At 44.4% G+C, this 24,323-nt stretch overlaps 1 protein-coding gene across 1 annotated transcript in view; it reads left to right on the top strand.

Moving 5' to 3' along the window:
- PREX2 (phosphatidylinositol-3,4,5-trisphosphate dependent Rac exchange factor 2) overlaps positions 1-24,323 on the top strand; it is a 1,250,200-nt gene that overhangs the window by 419,963 nt on the left and 805,914 nt on the right. The window contains exons 10-11 of the mRNA XM_085605489.1: positions 427-576; positions 2,586-2,730. Of these exons, the coding sequence (XP_085461615.1) occupies positions 427-576; positions 2,586-2,730 (295 nt within the window). The remainder of the gene's footprint in view (positions 1-426; positions 577-2,585; positions 2,731-24,323) is intronic.

Below are 24,323 nucleotides of genomic sequence, written 5' to 3'. Positions count from 1 at the left end.
CCACCATTTTGTATATGCATGTTGGATCCACCAAGCTATCGTAACGATGGCCTGTGGCGGACGGACTTTGCGTCCGCCAGCACACCGCCCGCTATAATAATTTGGGGGGGGCGGAGAAGTGTTTCATAATGGCAGTGAAACCGCCACCGGCAGGCTGCCGGTGGTGGTTTCACTGCCATCGTAATGAGCCCCTATGTTCTCTTCCTCTTCACAATTAGTCATTCATCTGGCAAGAGATGCAGGTATCAGTAGTTACATGTATATGTTTCATCATATGTTATGTGGTGCATAGTGTAGTTATCCAAGGTTTGACACAAATTCTGCTCACATGCTTTTGGTTCCATTTTGTTGTGGTGCATTTCCGCAGTCATGCCCTGACACATCTGTAATGCAGTTTGATGACCACTCTATATTATTAATTTGCAGCCGACTTCCACAGCAGTGGAAACCCTGTTGTCAACGGGTGGAAAATACACAATACTGCCAAAAACAAGTGGTTCGTATGCATGGCAAAAACTCCCGAAAACAAACAAGAATGGCTTGAAGCAATTCTAAAGGAGAGAGAAAGACGAAAAAGTAAGAATTTAATTTTGTTTGATGACTGTCACATTTGTACCAATTTGCTGGTTTTTCACTTTGCGTGCATTTATGGACCTGTTATTGGCAAGTGTCTATTTCTAGGACATGTTCAGGCACTGTCGGGCATTGTAATGCGTATGGTAACATATGGCTTCCATGCCACCAGAAGCCTGAGTATAGCAAACAACTAGAAAGGGTTATGGGTAATTATCTCAATGTTTCGGAGAAGATATAGTCTAATGGTGATACTTCTGACACTTTTAAACATGGCTTCTAAACCTATGCTTGGCATTTGACCAAAGAATATGTGTAATCCTGGGGGAATTCTGTTCTGTATTTCTGACTTTAAGTTTGTGTTAGTTTGTAACCAACTAATTGCATAGTGTATGCAACTTCGCATACTGTTTTCTAAGAGTGTAATTTCTATTGCACCAGAAACCACATGTGTACAAAGTGTAAAACATGACATGTTTGCAAAGCTTCTGATGCAAATGCAATGTTTGCTGCGTCATGGTGCAGAGCAGCTGGAAGAAATGTCTGTGATCTATCAATTAAATACAAAATAAAATGACAGGCCACTGGATTGGAACATGATATTTTGAAAGACTGCAATGAACATCATTTTCTTAGAGATAGAGTAGAGTGTAAAGTAAATTTTACAATTGGCTGGACGGGTTGTTTGATAGGGACAGCGGGAACTGGAAGAAATAGATCCAACGGTGGGAACCTCACCATAGGTTCAAGGTTTATTTGGTTCAGTAGAAGATTGTGGCCTGTCTGCTGTTGGTTGATCCAAGTGCTTCCGAAGTGTTCTTGACCACATACTAACGAAGGTGAAGATTGTGTTGTTAAGAGCTGCAGTCAAGGACTAACTGGCAACCCTGCAATAACTCCAGTTAGTATCTCCACAAGTGTCACCGCACTGGGAGTGAGGTTGGGTTCGAGAAAAGGACATTAAATTACAAAGAAATTATTTTTGTGAGGATAATAATAGTCTTGGACAGCTTTGTAGAATATGGGCAACACAAATGCAAGCTTTTGCCAGTGTTATGTACATTATAGGTCTCTTGGGAAAATGTGGGACCACACATTCAATTCCCAAAATTCTTTAGTCATTTTAAAGCACGAATAGTGTTGACAGTTTCTTCAAACAAATAAGTCCTGTTAGGCGCTGGCCTTCATCAAGACAAGGTAATTGGTTGTCTGCATAACTCAGTGTGTGTGTCAAGTGCATTAGGAAAATAAGTAGTTAATTATATCCAGCTGGGAGTCCACTGGAGGTATCAAATCCAAAAGTGATCTGAACTTTGGAGAATTGCCTTATCAGTGCTAGTTAAATCAGTTTCTCATCCAGTCCATGACAGCATCTCCATCTGATTCTTGAAGGTCTAAATGCAGCATGAATGACGGTCTGTGTATTGCAACTCATGAATAATTAGGTGGAGTGCTAGGTGCTAATTCATGGTAACATTTTCCCGTGGTAAGATATAAATTTGGCCAAATGTTACAATGATGCTTTGCTTTCTTAAATACAAGCCATAAACATGATCGAAAAATTACTCTGTGCTTGGTGACATATATACAGAGGACGTGTATTAACCTCATAACCAATATACATGGGCTGCATAAAATATGAATGAATTGTTACTTGAAGCCATTGTATATCTTTTCATTGGATTTATATAACTACATATTGCTAAAATGTCAGATTTCTGTACCACCCTTATTTCGGAATTCCTGGTTACTTGAAAAACATATTAACTGATACTTTATTGAATAATTAGTTATTTTCATGCACAAAATTCGACTTTTTAAGAACGCCTATACAGAAAGGCTATACAACTGTTTTGTATTTAGCATTATGGAAAAATGGCATTCATATAGTAGTGTGAAGAAACTATTGGCCTTTCAAACCACAAAAGTAAAGTTGAAAGTGTTACTGAGTTAATTATTGTAAGAACCACAGTGCTATTTATCGAGCTTTGCCCTCTGTTACGCATTTGCAGATATGAGACTTGGGATGGAGCAAGATACCTGGATGATGATATCCGAACAAGGGGAGAATCTTTACAAAATGATGTGCAAACATGGGAACCTAATCAAAGACAGAAAGAAAAAGCTGACAACCTTTCCTAAATGTTTTCTTGGCAGGTAAAGTGTTAACATACATATACCGCATATCCCTCTGTATATAAGCATTTATTTGGACTATAGATGTGTACCTACTTATGCATATTGCTTAGTATAAACATGTATAATAATTATGTTTCAAATATATAAATATTCGTTAGTTCTGCCTAACAAATGTACATATTACTTATTGTTATATTATTTTATGTTTAACATGTATATAAGAGACTGCACAAATAAGTTAATCTTTTGTCATAACTATCTACAATTGCTTCACTATTGAATTGCAAAAAAAACCAAGTACATTAATTTAATTAATAAATTAAAGTACAGCAACACTTGAAAGTCTGAGTTTATCAAATACATCTTTAATCTACATATATCACCTTCCTTATACATATATACCTTTCCATGTACTTATGTATCTTTATATTTATTACTTTGCTTCTAATTCAGCATATCCAAGGCACTACCCTATATCTCACCCTATATGTCTCGCAATATATCCTCTACCTCCACTCTCTCACTCATCCCAAATCCCATACCACTACTATGATCCCCAACATAACCCTTTCTAGACTCTTCCCTCCTCTACTCCTCCTTGCATCATCTCATACCTCTTTTAATATTCAGACCTCCCGTACAAACCTTTCTAAACCTTTCTCTCTGAATATTCCTTCTCCACCTCCCTTTTACTCATACCAAACCCCCTCCTATTGCTATGAACTCCATTAAAAAAGAAAAAAAAAACGCTCTCGACCCTTCCCTCTTCTATCCCTCCACTATTCCTTTTCAATCAAAATAACAGACTAACATGTTCGCTGCTCAAGTTAATTTAGTATTTCCCTAGGCTAAGTCCCCACTAATCCTGTTTGGGTTCCGGAGCAGCGTGCTACTCCACAAAAAGCACTTCAACACCTCATCAAGGGAAGCAACTGCTATATAAATGCAAATCCTTCACTCTACTCTCCTTCCACTATCCTTTTTCAATCCAAATAACAGACTAACATGTCCATCGCTCAAATCAAATTAACTTCATATTTCCCTATAGTAATTTAATACAAATCCGTTTTGGGTTTCAGAGTAGCGGGCTACTCGCCGAAAAGTGCTTCAACACCTCATCAAGGGCAGCAAGTGCTATATAAATGCAAACCCTTTCCTCTTCTATCCCTCCACTATCCTTTTCAATCCAAATAATAGACTAACATATCCACCGCTCAAATTAATTTGATATCTCACTATACTAATTCACGACTAATCCTTTTTGGGTTCCGGAGTAGCGTGCTACTCGCCGAAAAAGCGCTTCGACGCCTTGGCAGGGGTAGTAGGCGCTACATAAATGCAATTACAATTACAACTGTATGGGAGTGAAATAGAGTTTGTTTGCATTGCAGACACATTTGTGTGCCACTGTGGTGAGCTAGTGTAAGGTCACAAAACTTGGATGCTTGTCATAATTTCTGAACTTAAGCAGGTTAACAACTCATTTCAGTTATTTAGGAGTCCATCCTGTTTCGTGGATGGAAAGGTTGGGTGTCTACCACTAAAGACACAACTGCTATCCAGGCATATGCTGTGCTCTGGCTGAGTCATGTCCACATAATCTAGAAATAAAATCAGTTTTACAACCTGAAAAAACCTGCATAGCTATTGTGGGGCTAATGAAGGGCGTTTTGGTAAATGCAGGGTTCACAGCTGCACCCAATCTACACTGTTATGATAATGACACTAAACAATTAGAGCAATACAAGGATTAACAATATCAGAGATGAAGGGGCAAACAAAGCAGAGAAGGAAAATAATAAGAAAGCTAGTTAGGTATCAAGGTGTGTGCATGCGACCTACACATCCTGCTCTAAAGGAACACTGGAGGGCAATGTGTACTTGGAATATTGAAACATAATAAAGCTGATCAAACTAGCCTTACACTAGCCAGAAGGAGTATAACATGTAAATATAACAATTTTGAAATCTGACAACTCAAAGGAAAGAGTGCAAGAAAATCAAAAACTTTTGAAATACTTTCGTTTTTTACACAACCTTTTCCTTCCATTCTTCCTGGGTGAACATGCTACAGAGCATAAGATGTGTGTTCCTTCTGATAAGGTGAATCCATTTCCAGGTACACACATGCGTCTCTTTTCTCCTGACATCATCCTAGCAGTGGTGCCTTGTGCCCCCACATGTCCATTCGACAAACTCCCACAAATGTCAACTACTCCCTTTTGGCACCCTGGCCATTTATAACAGCTTAACATCATGGACATGTAACATAGCTTGGGTTTCTTGCTAATTTAAGGCGCAGATTGGTAAAATGTCTGTAATAGCGGAAGGATGAGTTGAGGGGAATCTTGGCTCACAAGTCCACCTCATAAGAGGCAATGGTGACTTCTGGCTTATACTCTGCTTATTCTTTTGGTCTAAATAATGTAAAGTGATTATTTCCGTAACAAATAGATGACGACTCATTTTGATTGCATTATAATATAATTTGAAAAGGCCTATAGGCTGTTACAGTCAGGTGAGTCATATGTTTTTGAATTTGTGTGTATGTCTGTCCAGATGTGCAGACACTCACCAGAGTTCTGTGTATATAGCAACAAACCATGCTATGGTGGGACATGTTTGCCCGGTAGAGTGGGGTGTGGCCAACTAGGTCAAGATGGCCCCTGCAGTTTAGGTGAACTTCCATCCAGCACTGCCAATATCTGGCATTTCTTCCCCATGCATGATCTGACAAGTGAATGCATGCAAGGACCAACTTGGCAGTATCTGCTGTCTGCGGTTTGGCCTGAGGCACCTCACATTCAGCTGGTGAATGACTCAGGAGCACGGCAAGACCTGCTGTAGTGGGCCGCTATGTGGGCCTGTGTGCATGTTTGGCTCCCAGTACTCTGGGCAGGTCTGCAGGTCTCGTAGCCCTTTTTGACCCGCAGTGGTGCAACATTTGGGCAATGGCGAATGCCAAGCCCCATGGGACATCCTGAGTTATAGGTGGGATGGGCTGCATTGCATGAAATGAAATGTAATTTATAAAGTGCATCAATGCTCTAATGGCAATAGTCCTATGGAAGGAAAAGGAAGTGGAAATAAGGATACAAGATCACGAGGACCCAGACTTACATTAATGAGTGAAAAGCTAGGTCTTTAAGGCTTTTCTTAAAGTAGTGTGAGCCTGGAGGCCAGAGATGGAGCAGGGGAGAGTATACCAGAGCTTGGACACGGCCCCTGATAAAGCCCTGCCTCCCCAACTTGCCTTTCGGAATTTAGGAATGATTTCACGATTGTGGTTGGAGGATTGGAGTGGTCTAGAAAGAATGTACCATCAGAACATGGAGTTGATCTCTCTAGGTGCGGTGTTCTGCAGTGCCTTGTGAGCAATACACAAGGCTCTAAAGGGAATGTGTTTGTTCCCAGATAGCCAGTGGAGCTTGGCTATCTAAGCCTAAACAGACTGATATTTAGGGATATCAAGGACGAGTCTTGCCGCAGCATTTTGGACCAGCTGGAGCTTGGCTGTTTCAGTCTTCTTGGCATCCAGAAATAGCGTGTTGCAGTAGTCCAACCTAGAGAAAATCAATGCAAGAGCCACTTGCTTACGCGCTGGAAGGGGCGTATAAGGAAAGCCCTTCCTAAGAGTCCTGATTATCCAGAAACAGGTAGAAACCGTTCGATTGATCTGATGGTCAAATGATAGGTTTTGATCTACCAGAACTCACAGATTTTTAATGCAGTTTGTGGGAGTGGGTAAAGTGTCCATTATATCTGGTCACCAGGACTTGGTCCAAATGGCTGGGAGACTACCAAAGAGCAAGACCTCCGTCTTGTCTTTGTTGAGTCTTAGATAGTTTTTAACAATCCAGATGGCCACTGCTTGCATGCTGTTCTTAAAATTAGTGACAGTCACCTCAAAATATTTGCCGATTGACACAATAATTTGCTTGTTTTGCAGCGTGAATACTTTTCTGGATTCACATGCTGTGCATTATTCCACTATCGTAACTGTCTTTTTTTTCCCTTTCTTGTTTTGGTTGCTGTCGATCACCATTTGGTGCCAGGTACATCCCCTGTGTGGCTTAGACAGTATCCTGGAGGTTGACATGCTTGGTAGCCATCTTTAGATTCTTTCTTCCGCCGTTGGGTCTGAAAGCAAGACGGAAGCTCTGAAGATTTTTCAGATTTTTCCCAAACAAGTCAAGAGAAATGAAAAAAGGCTACTGCGAATCTCATCTTTCATCGACACCGGTGACAAGAGTAGAGCTCCGGCGACGACACCACAGAGGACCTCATAGGTCCTTAAATGGTGAGGTAGGGGACATGGAAATTACCCCCTTCAAGTTTTGTCCCCAGGGCCACCACAAGTACGCTCAACGTGACCCACACGACATCTGCAACCTGTGCCTGCCCAACGATCATCAGGACATGGACTGTGAGGCCTGCGCGTCGTTCCTGGCAAAAACACTCAGAAGCCGCCAAAAACAAAGAGAGGCCCACGATGGCGCGGACCACAAAGAAAACATCCCTCAAAGCCTGGGTTTCTCCAGCGACTAGGAAGAACGTGGAGTACCAGCAGAATCAACACACGAAGGATCGGATGTTGAAATTCTAGGAGGGGACTCCCAAAAAATCCATGCCCACAATAAGGCGAGCAAAAAAAAGAAGAAAACGGGCAAGGTAAGACACCATATACATCCGTCGGAACTGGAGGGCCAGGAACATAAAGCACAACCCATGGCAGCCCCAACACCGAGCATAAAGGCGATTGAGGGTCAGCCATGATTAGAAGAACTCCACGAAACCCATCCTAAGGTCACCGAGGAGGGAAAATCGCCGAAGATGCCGAAGTAAAGGTTCGAACACGGCCCCTCAAAGGAAAGCACTACACCATCGAAACCGGATGTGGCCGCTAGTAGGATGAAAATCTCCGGCCTCCGACACCGAGAGAGCTCTCGAGGTCAAAAAGAAAAGGAAAAGACTCGAAGACGAAATGGCAACACTCATCCAAAAGAAGGCGTTCGACGTGTCCCTGAAGGATTTTCAAATCCCTAAAGCCACAGTTGCCGGACCAGAAAACGTCGATGCCGAAGAGGCAGAAGACGCCGAGGGAGAGAGAAGAAGAAAGTATCTTCGACTCACCTCCAACCCCAGAACCTCGGGACGAAGAGCCCGAGGAATACGGGGAGCTACCTTGACACCGAGAGCCGCGAGGGGGAGGTATGCAGTTATCCATAGAAAGCCTCACCACCAGACGACATAGCTTTCTACAATGGCTTAGTCAACGAATGGGATACAGAGGACGAGGGTTGCCCGTCGCTCTGATTCACAAAAGGAACATTAATTTTCCAGTTTCAAAAGGCGATTTATGAGCCTTGAGAGGTAGTAGAAGGGCCTGGATAGGAGGCTAAAAGCCCCTTGGAGTCGCCTTCTCATATTTACAAAGAAATCCACATGGAGCCCCGTGCACTTGGCACCGGAGGAATGACTTATCCAAGTTATCTTTGAAGTGACTAGATCACTAACAGCACGAGAGTGAGACTACAGTGCCATAAAGGGTGGAAACCCCACAAAGGCTACACACAGACCTTTCCAGTTAGTCCCGAGGAAGACCCCACTAAAACGGTTAAAATATCATGTTTTTTCAGGGGTCGAAACATCGACGCTTTAATGTCAAGTGTTGAGGATCACCTAGGATACTAAACCAATAATTTGATTAATCGCTTACGGGGTTGATATTCCCCTCTCTTCATTTCACACTGTGTTTAAATATAATTTTTCTATGTAGTATATGTCCATGTATTCTGTGGAATGTTTTGTGACTTGTAAATATTTCAATGTATGTGTACTATGGAGTACTAAATGTTAGTTCTAAAGAACTATTCTGTGTGTATGTAAATATATGTATTGCAATAAGCTTACACTGATTTTTCATAAACAGATAAAAATATATTGTTGAATATAAGACACGAGTTTTGCGCTTTTTGGTTTGGACATAATGTCTCATTTTCTCATTTGTTGATTGTTCTCATCTATTTAGAGAGACATAAATTGTATAAATTCCTTAGATTTTTAAGAGTGGCAGAACCACCTTTTCACATACATTAGTCAAAAGGGCAGCTGGCCATTTTGGAGTCACCCTCGAGGAAGAAAAAGGAGACACGTGTTTTCTCCTGGAAATCCTAGCCCCTGCCATCAAGGGTACTCAATACCTCCCAATGCTTCCTTGCATACTGGCTTAAAGCAAAGAAGCTTTTAAGGAATCAGCCTTCCAGCAAGGGTGTAACACCCAGGGAAGAGAAGAAATATAAGGCCTCCTCAAAAGACCCTAAGTATATTCAAGGAAACAGAGTGCCAAATTCAATTATCATCACCACAGCCAGAAGAAGGGCTAATGCGGTCTCCAATAATAGCCCTCCACCAGAAAAGGAGAGTAAGAGAATGGACATGGTGGGGAGATGAATGGAAAAGGAAGAGGCAACACAGTGGCGCATCGCAAATTCCAACACCGTACTGAATAGATCAAGTCACCAACAATCTGATGAAATAGAGGAGATCCTCAATAAACTGCCTGAAGAGGACAAGAAAAGAGCAAGGTCTATTGTCCAGGAAGCTAAAAACGTGGCCAATACAATACATGCCTTAACCCCTTCGCTGCGGCGAGAATTCTGCTGCAGCGCTGGGGGGGGTTTGGGGGCAGCGCGGTGGCGCTGTGCTCATGACGGAGCCACTCCGTCATGAGCCACGGTTGAGCTGTGCTCATGACGGAGTGGTTCCGTCATGACTCCGCCCACTGCGCTAATCGCCCGCACAGGCTGGGAATCAGCGCAGCGTTGGAGGAGCGGCGGCCAACGGCCGCAGCATGACGGAACCACTCCGTCATGAGCACACGGCACCCGTGGCTCATAACGGAGTGGCTGCGTCATGAGCGCTGAAGGGGTTAAATCAGCCCTCGATGCTGCAGACACTGCCAGTAGGCAAATGTGCACAGGCACCATCCTCAGAAGACATGCCTGGATCAGAATATCAGGATTCAAACAGGAGGTTCAAACCTCTATCATCAATAGACCATTTACTAGGGACGCACTCTTCGGGAAAGAAGTGGATGATTTCCTTCAGCAGATTAAACAGGACAACAAGACTGCTAGGGCGATTGGAGCACTACAGCAGAGAGGTTCTTTTAAAAGAGGTGGTTTCAACAACAGAAAGACCACAGGAAGAGGTGCCTTTGGTCAGGAACAGCAAATGTCACAGCAACTCCAAGGTCAAAGCCATGGGCAACAATCAAGACAACAGGGAAGCTACCAAGGCTGGCAGCAACAGCAGAAGCAGCCCTTTTGGGGGAGAGGCAGAGGCCAAACCCCCAGAGGAAGAGGAAATGGCTCTAACTGACTCACTCACAGAAAAGAACCCACACAAAACACCAGTGGGGGGAAGAATATCCTTTTACCTCAAACAGTGGAAAAATATCACAACGGACAATTGGTTATTAAATTTGGTAAAATACGAGTATTGCATAGAGGTAACAAAAACACCACCTGCAGACCTACCAAAACAAGATCATTTCTGAGATCAGAACTAACACAGCTAAATTCAGAGATCAAGAAACTATTCCAAAAACAAGCAATAGAAGTAGTACCAAAACAGGAATGTTTCAAAGGAAACTATTCACTGTACTTCCTAGTACCGAAACAGGACCTAACTCTAGGGCCAATCCTAGACCTAGGGTTCATAAACAGGTTCATACCAACACAACGCTTCAAAATGTGTACTCTTCAAGAAATAATCCCACAAATTCAGGAGGTAGACTACATGGCAACAATAGACCTCAACGACGCCTACTTGCATATCCCTATGAACAAAGGACACAGAAAGTACCTGTGGTTCCTACACAATGGAACACATTATCAATTCAAAGTACTTCCTTCCAGGATTAAATCAGCTCCACGTGTCTTCATAAAGTGCCTAGTCGCAGTGGATGCACACTTAAGAAGGGAGTGAATCCACGTCTATCCGTACTGGGACGACTGGCTCGTAAGGGCACACTCAAAGCAAACATGTCACAATCATGTTCAAACAGCCATCCAAACCCTATAAGAATTGGGTTTCTCAATAAACCACAAAAAATCTTCAATAAAACCAGAAAGGTAACTTCCTAGACGCAAGATTAAATTCAAGGTGTGCGAGAGCGTACCCCACGCAAAAAAGGATACAGGCTATCTATCAAGCAACAACCCTCTACCTGAGGGGACAATCTCTGACAGTGAGGAAGGTCATGAAACTGATAGGCATGATGGCATCATGCATCCCACTTATCCCTCACGCCCGCCTGCACATGCGCCCATTCCAGGAATGGCTTACCAACAGCTGGTCTCAAGCCACCGGGAGTTGGGAGAATCTAGTGGTTGTTACACAAAAGGTGCAAGCAGAGATGCAATGGTGGACATCCAAAAACATAGCACAGGGGAGACCTATCAGGAACCCAACTCCATCTTTGACAATCACAACAGACATATCCCTTCAACGGTTAGGGAGCACATTACAACCAGCTCAAAGTACATGGTCAATGAAACGAACAAGATTCCACAAAACACATCAACTTCCTGGAGATGAAAACTGTCTTTCTTGCACTGAAAGCATTCCAGAAGCACATCCAGGGGTAGACTATCCTAATCTAAACAGACAATACAACAACAATGTTCTATCTGAACAAGCAGGGAGGTTCCAAATTATTTTCCCCGAGCAAACTTGCACAAGAAATCTGCAAATGGGCAGTAGCTCAAAGAATCAACCTACAAACAGTACATCTACCAGTAGTAGACAACATTACAGCGGACCAGCTGAGCAGAAAGAACAACTGTACCCACGAATGGGAGTTGTAACAGAAAACAGTACAATACCTTTTAAACCTATGGGGAACACAGTGATAGACCTGTTTGCAACAGTGCAGAACAAGAAATGCCAACTCTTTGCCTCAAGGTTTCCACACCACTTGTCAAAGGGGAATGCACTTTCACTCAACTGGTCACAGACATTTGCTTACGCCTTTCCACCAATACCCCTGATGCAGAGAGTGCTAGAGAAAGCAAATCAACCAGGAACAAATATGATCCTCATTGCCCCTCAATGACCAAGGCAAACATGGTAATCAACCCTGCTGCAGCTATCCAAGGGGAAAATTATCAAAGCAGACAAGGAATTGCTAACAGTGCAACAAGACCAAATCTTTCACCCCAAACGAGCAACGCTGCATCTGGCAGCTTGGCACCTGAGTACATAGAAGTTGGCCACCTCATGCTGCCTCTACAAACAATGGAAATTCTAAAAGAGAAAAGGAAACAGTCAACAAGACAATTCTATGCAGCAAAATGGAAGCGATATACCATCTGGGGCACCGCTAACAATAAAAACAATTCCATCAACACGCAAGAAACAGTCATCACATACCTAACTGACCTTTTGGGTAACAACATCAACTACTGAAGCATAAAGGTGCATCTTGCTGCCATGGTAGGATACACAAGAGGGAAAACATGCAAAAGTTTCTTTACAAGACCTGTAATTACAAGGTTTTTAGAAGGATCAAAAAGAATTGCCCTACCTAGAGCAACACCAGTTCCCGCATGGAGCCTACATACAGTACTTGCTCGACTAATGGCAAAACCCTTTGAGCCCCTGCATACAACAGACCTCAAGCACATTACTGTAAAGACAACTTTTCTCATTGCTATTACTTGACTACGGAGAGTAAGTGAGATACAGGCTTTAACATTACAAGAACCATACTTGAAAATCCACAAGGATAAAGTAATCTTAAAAACTAACCCACATTTCTTACCAAAGGTGGCATCAAATTATCACTTATATCAAAATATCATCCTACCAGTTTTCTTACAAAACCCAAAAACAAAAGGAGAAAGAAGCCTCCATACACTAGATGTAAGGAGGGCGTTGCTGTATTATCTGCAAAAGACAGAACAAATACGCAAAACAAACAGTTGTTTGTCGCAGTTTTGCAGCCATCAGAATAGTCTTTGTTTTTTTCTTGTTTTGGACGCTGTTGACTACCATTTGGCGTCCAAAACAAGAAAAAAACAAAGACAATTCTGATGGCGGAATAATGCACAGCATGTGAATCCAGAAAATTCTTCAAGCTGCAAAACTACTCCTACTGGTAAGTAACCATTTTGTCATCCACATAAGACAAAGCCTGAAGCCCAAAAGACCTAATGAGTTTAGCCAGTGAGGAAACGTAAAGATTGAATAATGTAGGGCTCAGAAGCAGCCCTGGGGAGTCACACATGGCAAGCTGGTGGACTCAGAACAGAGTTGATCCACCATTACCATCTGTGATGTATCACTGAGAACAGAGGTTAAGAGCTTCAATGCTAACTCTTTGAGCCACAATTCCTGATCCATCCGCAAGCAGACTTGGAGAGATGGTGCCAAAGGTTGTGAACAAATCTAAAAGGATCAGTGCTGCCGCCTGGCCCGCATCACCCACAGTGGCGGCTCCTCCACAATGGCAGAGGAGCGTCTACCCAATTTTTGCCTCAAAGTCAGCAAATAAAAAAAAAACGATGTAGCATAGTTTTATTTTACATTGCCATCTGTGAGCCAGCGCTGTAGGGAGGGGCAGGACTGAGGCATGGGGGGAGGAAGAGGAGTGCTATGTGCGCACATATGTTTTGGACAGCCGTCTCAGGCCAACCAAAACACATATGCCCACTTAGGTTTCTCCAGTCCAGCTGCATTGAGCAGCCATGCTGGAGAAACCCCACAGACTCCCTGACCTGAGCGGAGCGTCTTTTCAGCCCACTCAGGCCAATCCCCAAGCTGCTCTCCTAGGAGAGCAGTGTGGGGATTGGATGGGAGTCTATCACGGAGGCTGCCGGGAACAGAAGAGGAAGCGCGACGGGATGCAGGAGGCGAGGCGGCCATCGGCTTCAGGCAAGTTATTTTTTTAATTAATATTTTATTACTAACCCCCCTGCCGCGCGACGTGACCCCTCCCACGTTTCCTCCACCCGCCACACTACTCTTTGTTTGTGGCGGCCACCACTGATCAACCATGGTTCTGATGTCATTCACTGCAGGCACCAATTTGGTTTCTGTTCCATGGTTACTCCTGAACCAAAACTGTGAGGCATCGAGCAGATCATGTTGTTCCAAGCAAGCCATCAGCGGGGAATTCAGGTGTTTTACCAGAACTTTGGGTGGGGAAGGCAGCAAGAAAATAGCCTGGTAGTTTTTTAACTCAGTAGGGACCAGATTAGGGTTTTTGAGTAACGGCTCAAGGCAATGGGGCTCCCAGTGTATCTGGAATATTGATATATCTACTAGAAACTCAGATCTGCTGCCTGTGATCTCCTGCCAGAAGCATGCCCCTTTGTTATCATGCTAGCCGATGTGCCAACCTTATATCCAGAGTCTCTAGAGTCAACTGTGGATTTAAAAAAACATAAATTGGTCCACAGGATCTGTAGCAACGTGAGGTGCCAGGACAATATTAAGATATTGCCCCTGGAGTATTTTTATAGAGCCTTGGCCATTCACCCCCAAAACTGCGAGGGCCCCTCTGGTACTGTCACAGTTGGAGCGCAACTCTTCAACATCCATGTCCAGAACTGCTTTACACCCTTGAGTGGCCTGGCCGACATTGATTGACTCAGCGTTGGCCAGAGATATGAGGTGTGCCCTTCCCAGGTCGTTTGTCAAGGTGTGGGCCAGCCCGTAGGTCGGCCCACTCCTGGGGTGGGCTCCGCTAATGATGCCTGCAATATTATTCCTTCTCCTGAAGACAACAGTGTTGACCCTGTAAGGGGGAAGTCAACTTGTATTACTGATCCCATTTACCAGGTGAAATTGCTTTTCCGGAATGTCGTCGGCCCAGCCAGTAAAGTTGACATTAAAAATGGTGTCACTTTTATTCAAAACTATGAAATTATTTTTTTGCAAGCTATGGATAGCTACACTTCCTAAAGTACCAGCAACCCCACCCCCCTCAGGCAGGACAAAGGATTCATTAATGGCATACTTTAGAGTTACATTGGAGTACACTATTAGTCCGATAGCAACTGATAGCACTTTATTCCAAGTCTTTTTATTCAGCTGGTCCAATGGCATGGACATTGTTTTTATCAGCTTTTATAATGGGTGTGCAGTGCCCTATTCTCTAGCCTTAATATTACACTGTTGAATGACCTCATTTTAGGCCATGATTTTAATTTTTTAATTGTTTGTAATTGTTTTAACACCTTTTTCAAAATGGGCATCCCTGAATTGTGGCATCCTGCCATTATTGTTCCAATAGTTAAAAAGGGTAACACACTGTCTCCTTGCTGCTATCGGCCAATTTACCTGCTGGGCTGTGCTGTGAAGATTGCTGGGAGAGTTGTGCTGGAGCACCTCTTGTTATGGGTTGAGGAGTCGGACATGCTGTTGGAGGTGCAGTATGGTTTCCGGGAGGGGCTGGGCACGGTGGAGCAATGCTTGAATTTGCACCTGCTAATAAGCAAATATACCATCGCTAAGCAGTGCTCCATCTCCCTGGCCTTCATGGACCTGTCTTTCGCAGCGGCGGCTGGCACGAATCGGAGGAAGGAGGGTTGGGATGGGAGGGAAATAAAAAATAAATTAAAATATTACCTTCTCGCCTCTTCCTCGCCGTGTCTCTCCTCAGTAGTCCTCCCTCACTTGGCCCCAACAGGAAGCACACCCAGGCTCCCAGAGAGCCAATCACAACTCTGCCTTAGCAACATTGTGATTGGTCTGAGCGTTGTGTTTCAGCGCTCAAACTCTGACTGGGAGCCTGGGCATGTTCTCCATGTAGGCTGTACTGATGCCTGCATGGAGAACATGTGAAGTGCGCAAGACTGTTTAAGGCGGCCCGAGTCCCCTGCCCCCGCCCCCTCACGGAAGTAGGAGAAAATAAAATGATAATAACACGAGTTATTATCATTTTATTTTCACTTTATTTCACTGTAAAAAAGCAGTATGGTGACGCTACTTTGCCTTAGTGGGGGACCCGCCACTGCTTGTATAGGGTTGGGAAGGGATGTGAAGAGCTAGGAAGGGGTCAGGAATGGGATTAGAATGAGAGTAATTTGAATGGATGGGAAGGGAAGCTAAGGAGATAGATTGGAGGGAAGTGAAGAGAATGAGCAGACAAGGGGGGGTTGTTGAAAGCATAGGGCTGGTGAAGGAGAAAGGAAATAAGTGAAAAGAATGGCTAGTTTGCACAGGTAAAGTAACAGTAGGGAAGTCAAAAGGAAAGATATGAAGGGTGCGAATAAAAAAAGCAGGCCGTGGAAAGGGAAGGCAAAGCAAGTGATTAGGGAATTTAAGGGAGGGAACAGAAAGGCAGAAGTGCTGGGTGGGGAGGAATGTGTGGGTTGAGATGAGGGAGGGGGAGAGAAATAGCTAGGGTTTTGGTATATGTGGATTTTCAAGACATTTTTTCTATTACGATTTCTGTTCAGTTTTCAGTTCAGTTTCATGTTGTATATTCACTCACCTTTGACCTCTTACCTTCTCACCTCTTCTTTTTTGTGGACTTTCTTCTGTCCCAGCCCCTATGGCTTGTGACCTCAGTGTCCTCAACTTTAGGCACGAGCAGCGGTCCTCCCTGGTAGCGTTCTGATGTAAAACGCTGCAGCTCCCTGGATACTAGTCTTTTATACAAATGACACGTCACAATAGAGACCTAACCCAACACCACATTACGACTCTGTGGGCGATACCATTCGTTTACAGGGTTAAGTGGGTGCTGGGCAAGGCATGGTGACGATCCAATTTCTTGACTGAATCCAAATATTGTCACTAAAAGGGTTTCAGCCATGAACCAGAAAAGAAGTCCCGTGTTTCATGACATACTGCCTCAACACAGTCTGTCTTTTGCAGTGTAGGGTCTCCCCTGTTTAGACTGCCCTATTTCCATGTACACTGGGCCTGTGACGTCACAGTGCTGGGCCTGCGCATTCCATGCGTCAGCTGGGCTCCCACTGTAGTGAAGGGACGAAAGCTTTCAAATGCACGTTACCATTTACATTTTACCAATCATGTTTAAAGTAAATGATATAGTCAACATAATGCTCATCCGCGCGATAGCACGACTCTCCCTCAATCTATCCTCAAAAAGGACTCTGACGAGATCAAGTGCACGTTGCAATGTTTGACACGCTGCCCTCTAATTTCCGTCTCTTCCTTGATAAAGTGGTAATACCCACGGTGCCCTAATCTCCGGGAAGATGAGCAGAAAGGGCCCCTACCGTGGATATTCATTTTAAAGGTGGAATGAATGGGTCTTGAGTCTCCCCTCGCGAGCCATGGGGCCGAATCATGATGCAGGTTCTGACATGCGATCATTTTTGGTATCGTGACCGGAAACATTAACTCTAATCAGTGCATGATTTGGTTTACTGACAGCAGAGCTTAGAAACATAGGGCAGTAATTCTGAGTGGTGCCGAACTCTGCTGTCAGAAAAATATGCAATAACTCGGAGAAATGTGAACCTAATGCATGCGCTCAAGGTGCCGAAACTTGGCGCACAGACCCTTCCTACACCGGCGCGGAGCATCGGATAGGGAGTTCAGTTCTAACTCTGCGGCCTCCTGGTCACCGCGCCTCTAGTCGTTCCTTGTTCTCTGTTTCTGGACATGGGGTTTCTAGCGCTGGAAGTGCTCCTCGCGGTGACGTCAGACCTCTGGTGAATGCCCTAATGCCACACATTCCTTGTTTCCCACGCTCTTCCAGGGCTCGGCAAGGGCACTGAATCCCCTCTGTCTCCTTCGATAGCGTGATTAAATCCGAATTCTGGGAGACTCTAACTAACCTGGGGTGGACGGCGGACGTGTTGATTTTTTGACGGACTTGCACTTTTATCTATCGGCGCCCTTGAGGTTTGGACCTTCGGGCGAATGCACTGATAGTTTTAAACTGGGGGAAGAGGAAAGATTAATTATCGTTTCAGGAATCTGTCAGTTTTATGGGGTCATTAGGACTTGTCACCAATCATTGTAAAACCTTTACAATGGTCTGCAGCCCGAAGTGTCACAAGATGAGGAGAGTAGATCTTCAGGGCCACCCGTGGCTTTCACCTATGAATTTCATACCTAGGTGTAGTCTTCGATGCCAGGGGGAACTAGGCACTCAGTAAACTTGAAGTTTGTCTCAAATTTCAGAGTGCAACAGGGTTTATTTGTAACTTAGCCTCCCGCATTGGTAGCAAACCTGTGGCCCCTGTGTTGGTGGTTCTTTTTTTTTTTTTTTTTTTTTTTTTGAAACCTTTATTACAGAATGCAAAAGAAATACAAAGATGGGCCTACAACCTTCAGGCCGGCCGCTAGCAAACAGGAAGAGCATGAAATACAGTTATTAAACACACGCTGCAGCGTGATAGAGGTCACAGGAGTTGAAGGAAGCGTTGGCGGCCACACCGTCCGGACCCCCCAAATGGCGGTTCCATTTTTATATAAGAAACTACAAACAAATCCACAAGGCAGCAAAGGCAAAGCAGCAGTGGGAGCTCCCCTGGGGAGGACCCTACCGATACACAGGAATAGCGGGGGGGGATAGGCCAGGACAGAAACAGAGTGGACACAATACCCAGAACCAAGGCGACAAGCAGACTAGGGGGACGGGGGTGTTGGTGGTTCTTGTTCTTTCTTTTGGGTTGGAATATGGGACTATTCGAATATCAGACCCCTCCAGGGAGAGCTGAACAGATTGTTGAGGTGTCTCTTAGGTGTCCCCCCGCCATGCTCTAACTTTATTGTACATCAAGAGCTTGGGGTGGAGTATGTGGAGAATAGAATTAAAGTGGCCCTTTCTTGCCTTGTGGTGTGCAGTATGGGAGAACGCGCATGACAGTTTTTTTTAGCAAGGAGGTCATTCTTGCTTGCCTCTCGTGACAGAGGACTGAAGATTCCCTGGCTTCACTACATAAAGACAGAATTGACCAATTTGGGGAGGCCTTCTCTAGCCCCTCATCTAACTCTTGTTTGGGTTAAGAAGCCTTTTAAAGCCCTTAGAAACCAGCGTAGAGAGGAAACCGAATTCTTAACGTTGTCTGTCAGGGATTATGTGAAGCTCTGTTGCCGTATTTAGTTTGGGTTGACACACTTGACGCAGTTTGCTTTAAACTAGATTTAGACTTGAATTTGTGAGGTGGCATCTGGGTTTTACCATTGGTCAATTAGATCCATGCAAAGTGTTAATTTGCCCATGTGGTGAGTCCTCCCCCAGAGTCTGCTCCACTTTCTTTTTTTCTGTAAGTTTTATATTGTCTACACTAAGAGGTTTTTAACTCTCATAATTAGGAAGAGTGGAATTAGAAGATGCGGCGATGCCCTGGCCTATCTGCAACAGCTAAACTCGCCTACCCTGTGTCAGTATCTATTCTTTTTTAAAATGTGTTATAGCTAAAAGAAAATCGATATGATTGTAATCACTAGTGTTAGAAATGGGGGTCTCTAGTTGGCAGAGGTAGGTACCTTTGACCAAATAGGGACCCTTGCTTCTAGTCAGGGTAAGGGGGATACACACTTTAGATAACCCCTGCTCACCCACTTGGTAGCTTGGCACGAGCAGACAGGCTTATCCCAAAGGCAATGTGTAAAGTATTTGTACCAACACTCACAGTAACACAGTGAAGACATCACAAATGGACACCACACCAGTTTAGAAAAATAAAACATCTTTATCTAAACTACACAAGACCAAAATGACAAAAATCCAACATACCGATACTCAGTAGAATGTCTTTAAAAAGGGTTGTTGCAAAAATAAACTTGTCGATGATAAATGCGACACTTTAGTCTCATAGGGGCAGATTTATGTTCCCTGGCGCATCCCTGCAAATCAGCAAGGATGCGCCAGGAAAGATGCGTCACGCAAGTTTACCCTTGCGCCACACATGATACGCCGCATTTACTATGCGGTGCATCATGGCGCAGGAATAAACAGATGCGTGATGCATCCGATGGCGTAAGGTTGGCGCAGTGCTTCAGTTGCGTCGCAAGCGCGACGCAACTCCAGCACTGTTCCAACCTACCCTATCCCTAACATGGTGCGTCAAGCCTTACGCCTGCTTCAAGCAGGCGCAGGGTTTTGGTGCATCAGCGTTGGGAAAGTGACTCAGTCAAATCTTATAGATTTGACTGAGTCACTTTTCAGGGGCGTTCCTGCGACGGAACGCCCCCCCCTCTGTCGACATGCCACGTGAAACCTGACGCAGGTTTTACGTGGCGCAGGGCTTTACATCGTGACGCATCTCCATAGATGCGTCACGATGTAAATATGGCGCAACGTGGTGCAGGGTTTACACCGCCACTGCGTCACAAAAGTGACGCAACGGCGGCGTAAAAGTGGCGCATCTCCAATATAGATCTGCCCCATAGTACCTAGGATTGGTAACGCAAAACAAACAAAAGGGGCGCAGAGAATGCGATGCGTCGATTCTTCCTGCGCTCCGGTTCCAAAGCGCGACAAGATGGCGCATCGATGTGTTGCGACGATCTGGTGCGATGCAACAAAATGGCGTCTCTGCTGCAATGCGACAACGTGGAGGTGATGCGTGCATGCCTGATGGCCGTGCGGCAAACTCGGTGGCCTTCTGAGCCGCAACAGGCCCTGCGACACGCTTCTCTGGTGATGCGACGACACCCTTGGTGACGGCGACACGCTTCTCCGGTGTTGCGGCGGCGATCGGCAGCGGCACGCTTCCTCAGCGATGCGACGACCCTGCGACACGCTTATCCGGGGATGCAATGGCACGCTCTGTGGCGGCGGCACGCTTCTCCTAGGATGCGGCTGCAAACAGCGGCAGCGGCGACACGGTTCCTCGATGATGCGACAGTGGCTGCTGCGGCAGCGATACGCTTTTCCCCCATTGCGTCGTGCTTCCAGCTCCCAACAGCAAAAAGGCCTCACACACAGTTACAGGCCCTCCTGGCAGACTGGAACTCCCAGCAGTGAAGTTCAGGGAAGCTGAGGGTGAAGTCCTTTAGTGCCTGGGACTTCAGAAACAGGAGGCCAGCTCTTCTCAGGCCCTTGGAGACTTCTCTTCAGTTGGACACAGCACTCAGCAGAGTCCTTCTTCAAGCAGGGGGGGACACAGCACACAACAAAGTTCCTTGGTCCTCTTCTCAGTAGAAACAGCAAACTGCAGGCCAGCCCTGGGCACACTTGGGCAGTACTTCTCCTCAGTCTCTTCAGCTGATCTTTGTTGACAGGGATTCCTCTTGATCAGGAAGTCGTCTAATTTTACAGGGGCTTCAGCTCTTACTTTTTTACCCCAAATGTCTTTGTTCTCTATTTGTTAGGGGGTCCTGGACCCAGTTCAAACCAGTTCTGGGTGCACTCTTCCAGTGCACAACTTCTTCCTTTGTGAAGGTGGGCCAGGGTCTTCAGACGCACCGCAGGAGGTGGAGCTAGCATTGTTGACGGCAGGCACAGCCCTATTCAGGCCCAAGGTGCTACTCCTCCCACCACTCCAAATGCAGATAGGTCTATTCAGCCTAGTGCTGACTCGCCCAGATTCCTGGAGCCACCCCAGCCCCTGTCACTCTCAAGCCAGACAGTCAATCCACAAACAGGCAGGGGCACACAGAAAGGTTGAACAAGAAAATAGCCACTTTTTAAAAGTGCTTTTTTCAAACACAGAATTTAAAAACCATCTTTACTAAAAGATGTGTTATTAAATTCTGAATTCACGGATACCAGACTCCAATGTACCATCTCACTCCTATGGGAAGATATGCAGGTAAACATGTTACACAGCATTCCCCATTCTGTCCTGTGGGCAAGATGGCTTCTCAATAGTGGAAAACGAAATTGGCAGCATTTCTCTATCAGGACATGGTACACACATCAGTACATGTCCTACTTTTCACATGCACTGCCCCCTGCCCAGGGGGGTACCTTGGGCCTGCTATAGGGGTGTCCTATGTGCACATAAAGGGAGAGGTATGGCGTGGCAAGTGGGTGCACTTGTCAGGTCAAGATGGCAGTTAGCAACTGTGTGCAGGCACTGCGGTGGCAGGCCTGAGACATCTCTTTGGGGCTACTCATGTGGGTGGCACAATCAGTGCTGCAGGCCCACTAGTAGCATTTGACTTACCAGCCCTGGCACACTTAGTGCACTTTACTAGGGACCTACTGGTAAGACAAATATGCCAACCATGGATAACCAATCACCATAACAATTTATACAGGGAGCACTTGCACTGTGACACTGATCAGCAGTGGCAAAGTGACCAAAGCATCTAAACCAGCAAAAACGACATACAGCATAGCATCAAAAACATAGGAGGTAGAGGCAAAAATTCAGGGAAAACCACGCCAAGGATGCCAGGTCTAACAACTACCACTTTAGTCCCAAAGGGATATTCAGTTTGGTGTCCCTCTGGAGTCAGCTTGTCGGTTAGACATTTCGAACTTTTAGAAGTATCAGAACTCTATTTATCTAGGATGCCAAACGTGGCCATATTGTAACTTTTAATTACTTATTACTTGATAAGCTTCGATGTTTTTATGTTTAAGATGTTTTTTATTCATTTTTGTTAGGATATTTTAAGAAAATGTGTATCATCACGACAAACGCTGTGTTATATTTGTCTTGTGCTTTTATGGTCGCTTATGTAGCCGAAATAAAGTTCTTGATACAATACGATTATGTGTACCTTTCCCTTGTTATGGTCCAGATTCAGTAAATTATCCTGTGAGCATGTGCTAGTGCATGTGGCGCAATCCAGTTTCACAGTTTTAAGAATAAATGTCTGCTTCAGCCAATTGTCCCATGAGGGAAAGGTAAAAAGTCATCTTAGGCAAAGGGAATACTTCAAAATAAAGGATGTACAAGTAACCCTATAATTGGGGTTTATGTAAGATTTTGCTCAATAATAAAACAATACAAATCACACACAAGCCTAGTCATACTTTAAAAAATCTGTTGGATTGTTTTGACAAATCTATCAATGATAGTCGGGTAAACAAATGTACACTGTCATCACACTAAAAATAAAGCATTCAGTGTTCTACAGAATATGGAAACTTTGTTACTAAGCAAGTGCCTTTTGTTTTTAAACAAAACGTAGGCTTGTCAAAATGATGGCTAAATCCTTTCTGGTTGTGTAAACATATTTGACCTGGGCACTGACAGACAGCCCCACCAACTCTATTGCTATCACATGTGCTTATTTAAAGTGCATTGTGAGTACTCGAGGGGTTTATGGAAGCATTGGTTCTATTTGGCAGTGGTTAATTGCAACACATGCATGCTCGCATCACAGTTATAAATATGTTGCCTAGGCTCATGGGTGAAGCACATATTCTTAATTCGAGTATGACTTATCCTTGTATCACAAACACAATTTTCTGCTCCTGTTTGTTTTATTTCCTCTTTGTAGCAGTAAAACGTCTCTGAAATGCATGTTCTTTCTTATCTCTCAGAGCCGGATTTGTTTTCAATTCATTTATCTTGCATCAGCCCATCATTAAGAAATCGGAGCTCAATTGTGTACACCCTATGGCACAATTTCCGATTTTGTCAATGTTTACGGAAGATTTTACCAGGCGATATAGCATCTCATAATCTCAGTAATCGGAAATAACAGGCGCAGAATTATCTTTGTTCCTGAAAATCTAACCTTATGTTTTTGTTTTGCAAAAACCGTGCAAGCACAATTTGAGCTCAAATCCCAATAGTTGTTAATGTCCCAATTACATTCTGGGGCCCTAAATACTTTCATTAAAAGCTAGTTAAAGAAACATCCTCATAAACCCTATTTGGTATGGGTAATTGGCAATATCTCTATGATGGGACACTGATGCACAATAGTTGTGTGTTAACGAGACATAACGCCTGGGATGTACTTTGACTAGCATGAGGCTGACAGGGCCTGATTTAGGAATATACGCACTACGCTTGTCACTGGGCAGTCATGTCTGACAAAAGAATATTTGAAACAAAAGTTATGTTTTTCAATCAGTGCCTATTGCACAACCAAATGCATCTGAAGTGATTTTGCCACACTGCCCCAATTTGTCGGTAGTGGCCGCTGACGGTGAAGAGAATCTTATACCAGGTTCTGAATGTAATGAAGGATCTAACACATATTTGCCATCTTTGCCACCCAGGTAGCCACATTTTGGATGAGTATACTATACCTCTCAATGTAGATTATATTCACTTCTGGTTCTGCTCACGTGAGTTCTAGGGGAGATTCTCTGTGCACACCAGTTTATGCACTGGGGCGAAGAGGTTGGACACAGAAATATCATATTCATATTAAAATGATTTCTGTCTCTGGGGTAGCAACGCGATAGCCACCGTCTACGTTATGTTATGCTATGTTATCTTGTGTGTGTTGTGTTGAGTTGTCTTGTGTTGTGTTTGTTATGTTATGTTGATTTGAATGGCCTTGCTGCAGTTTGGGTACCATCATGCCCAGATCTCAAGGATTCGGTCACATACCTGAGCCCGTTGTTCTTGTAAGTAGTGTCATTAGTAGTGTAGATGCAGGTATTATTAGAGTATATGTTTGGAGTAGTGAGGTGTGGTGGATGATGTCTCAGGTCTTTACCTATAACCTTTAGAATACTCAATTGTGATGACAGT

This window comes from Triturus cristatus, chromosome 5_1, assembly GCF_964204655.1.
Source record: "Triturus cristatus chromosome 5_1, aTriCri1.1, whole genome shotgun sequence".
In the NCBI taxonomy this organism is placed as follows: Eukaryota; Metazoa; Chordata; class Amphibia; order Caudata; family Salamandridae; genus Triturus; species Triturus cristatus.
Note: the sequence above shows the minus strand (reverse complement) of the source record. Positions and strands in the feature narration are given on the sequence as shown.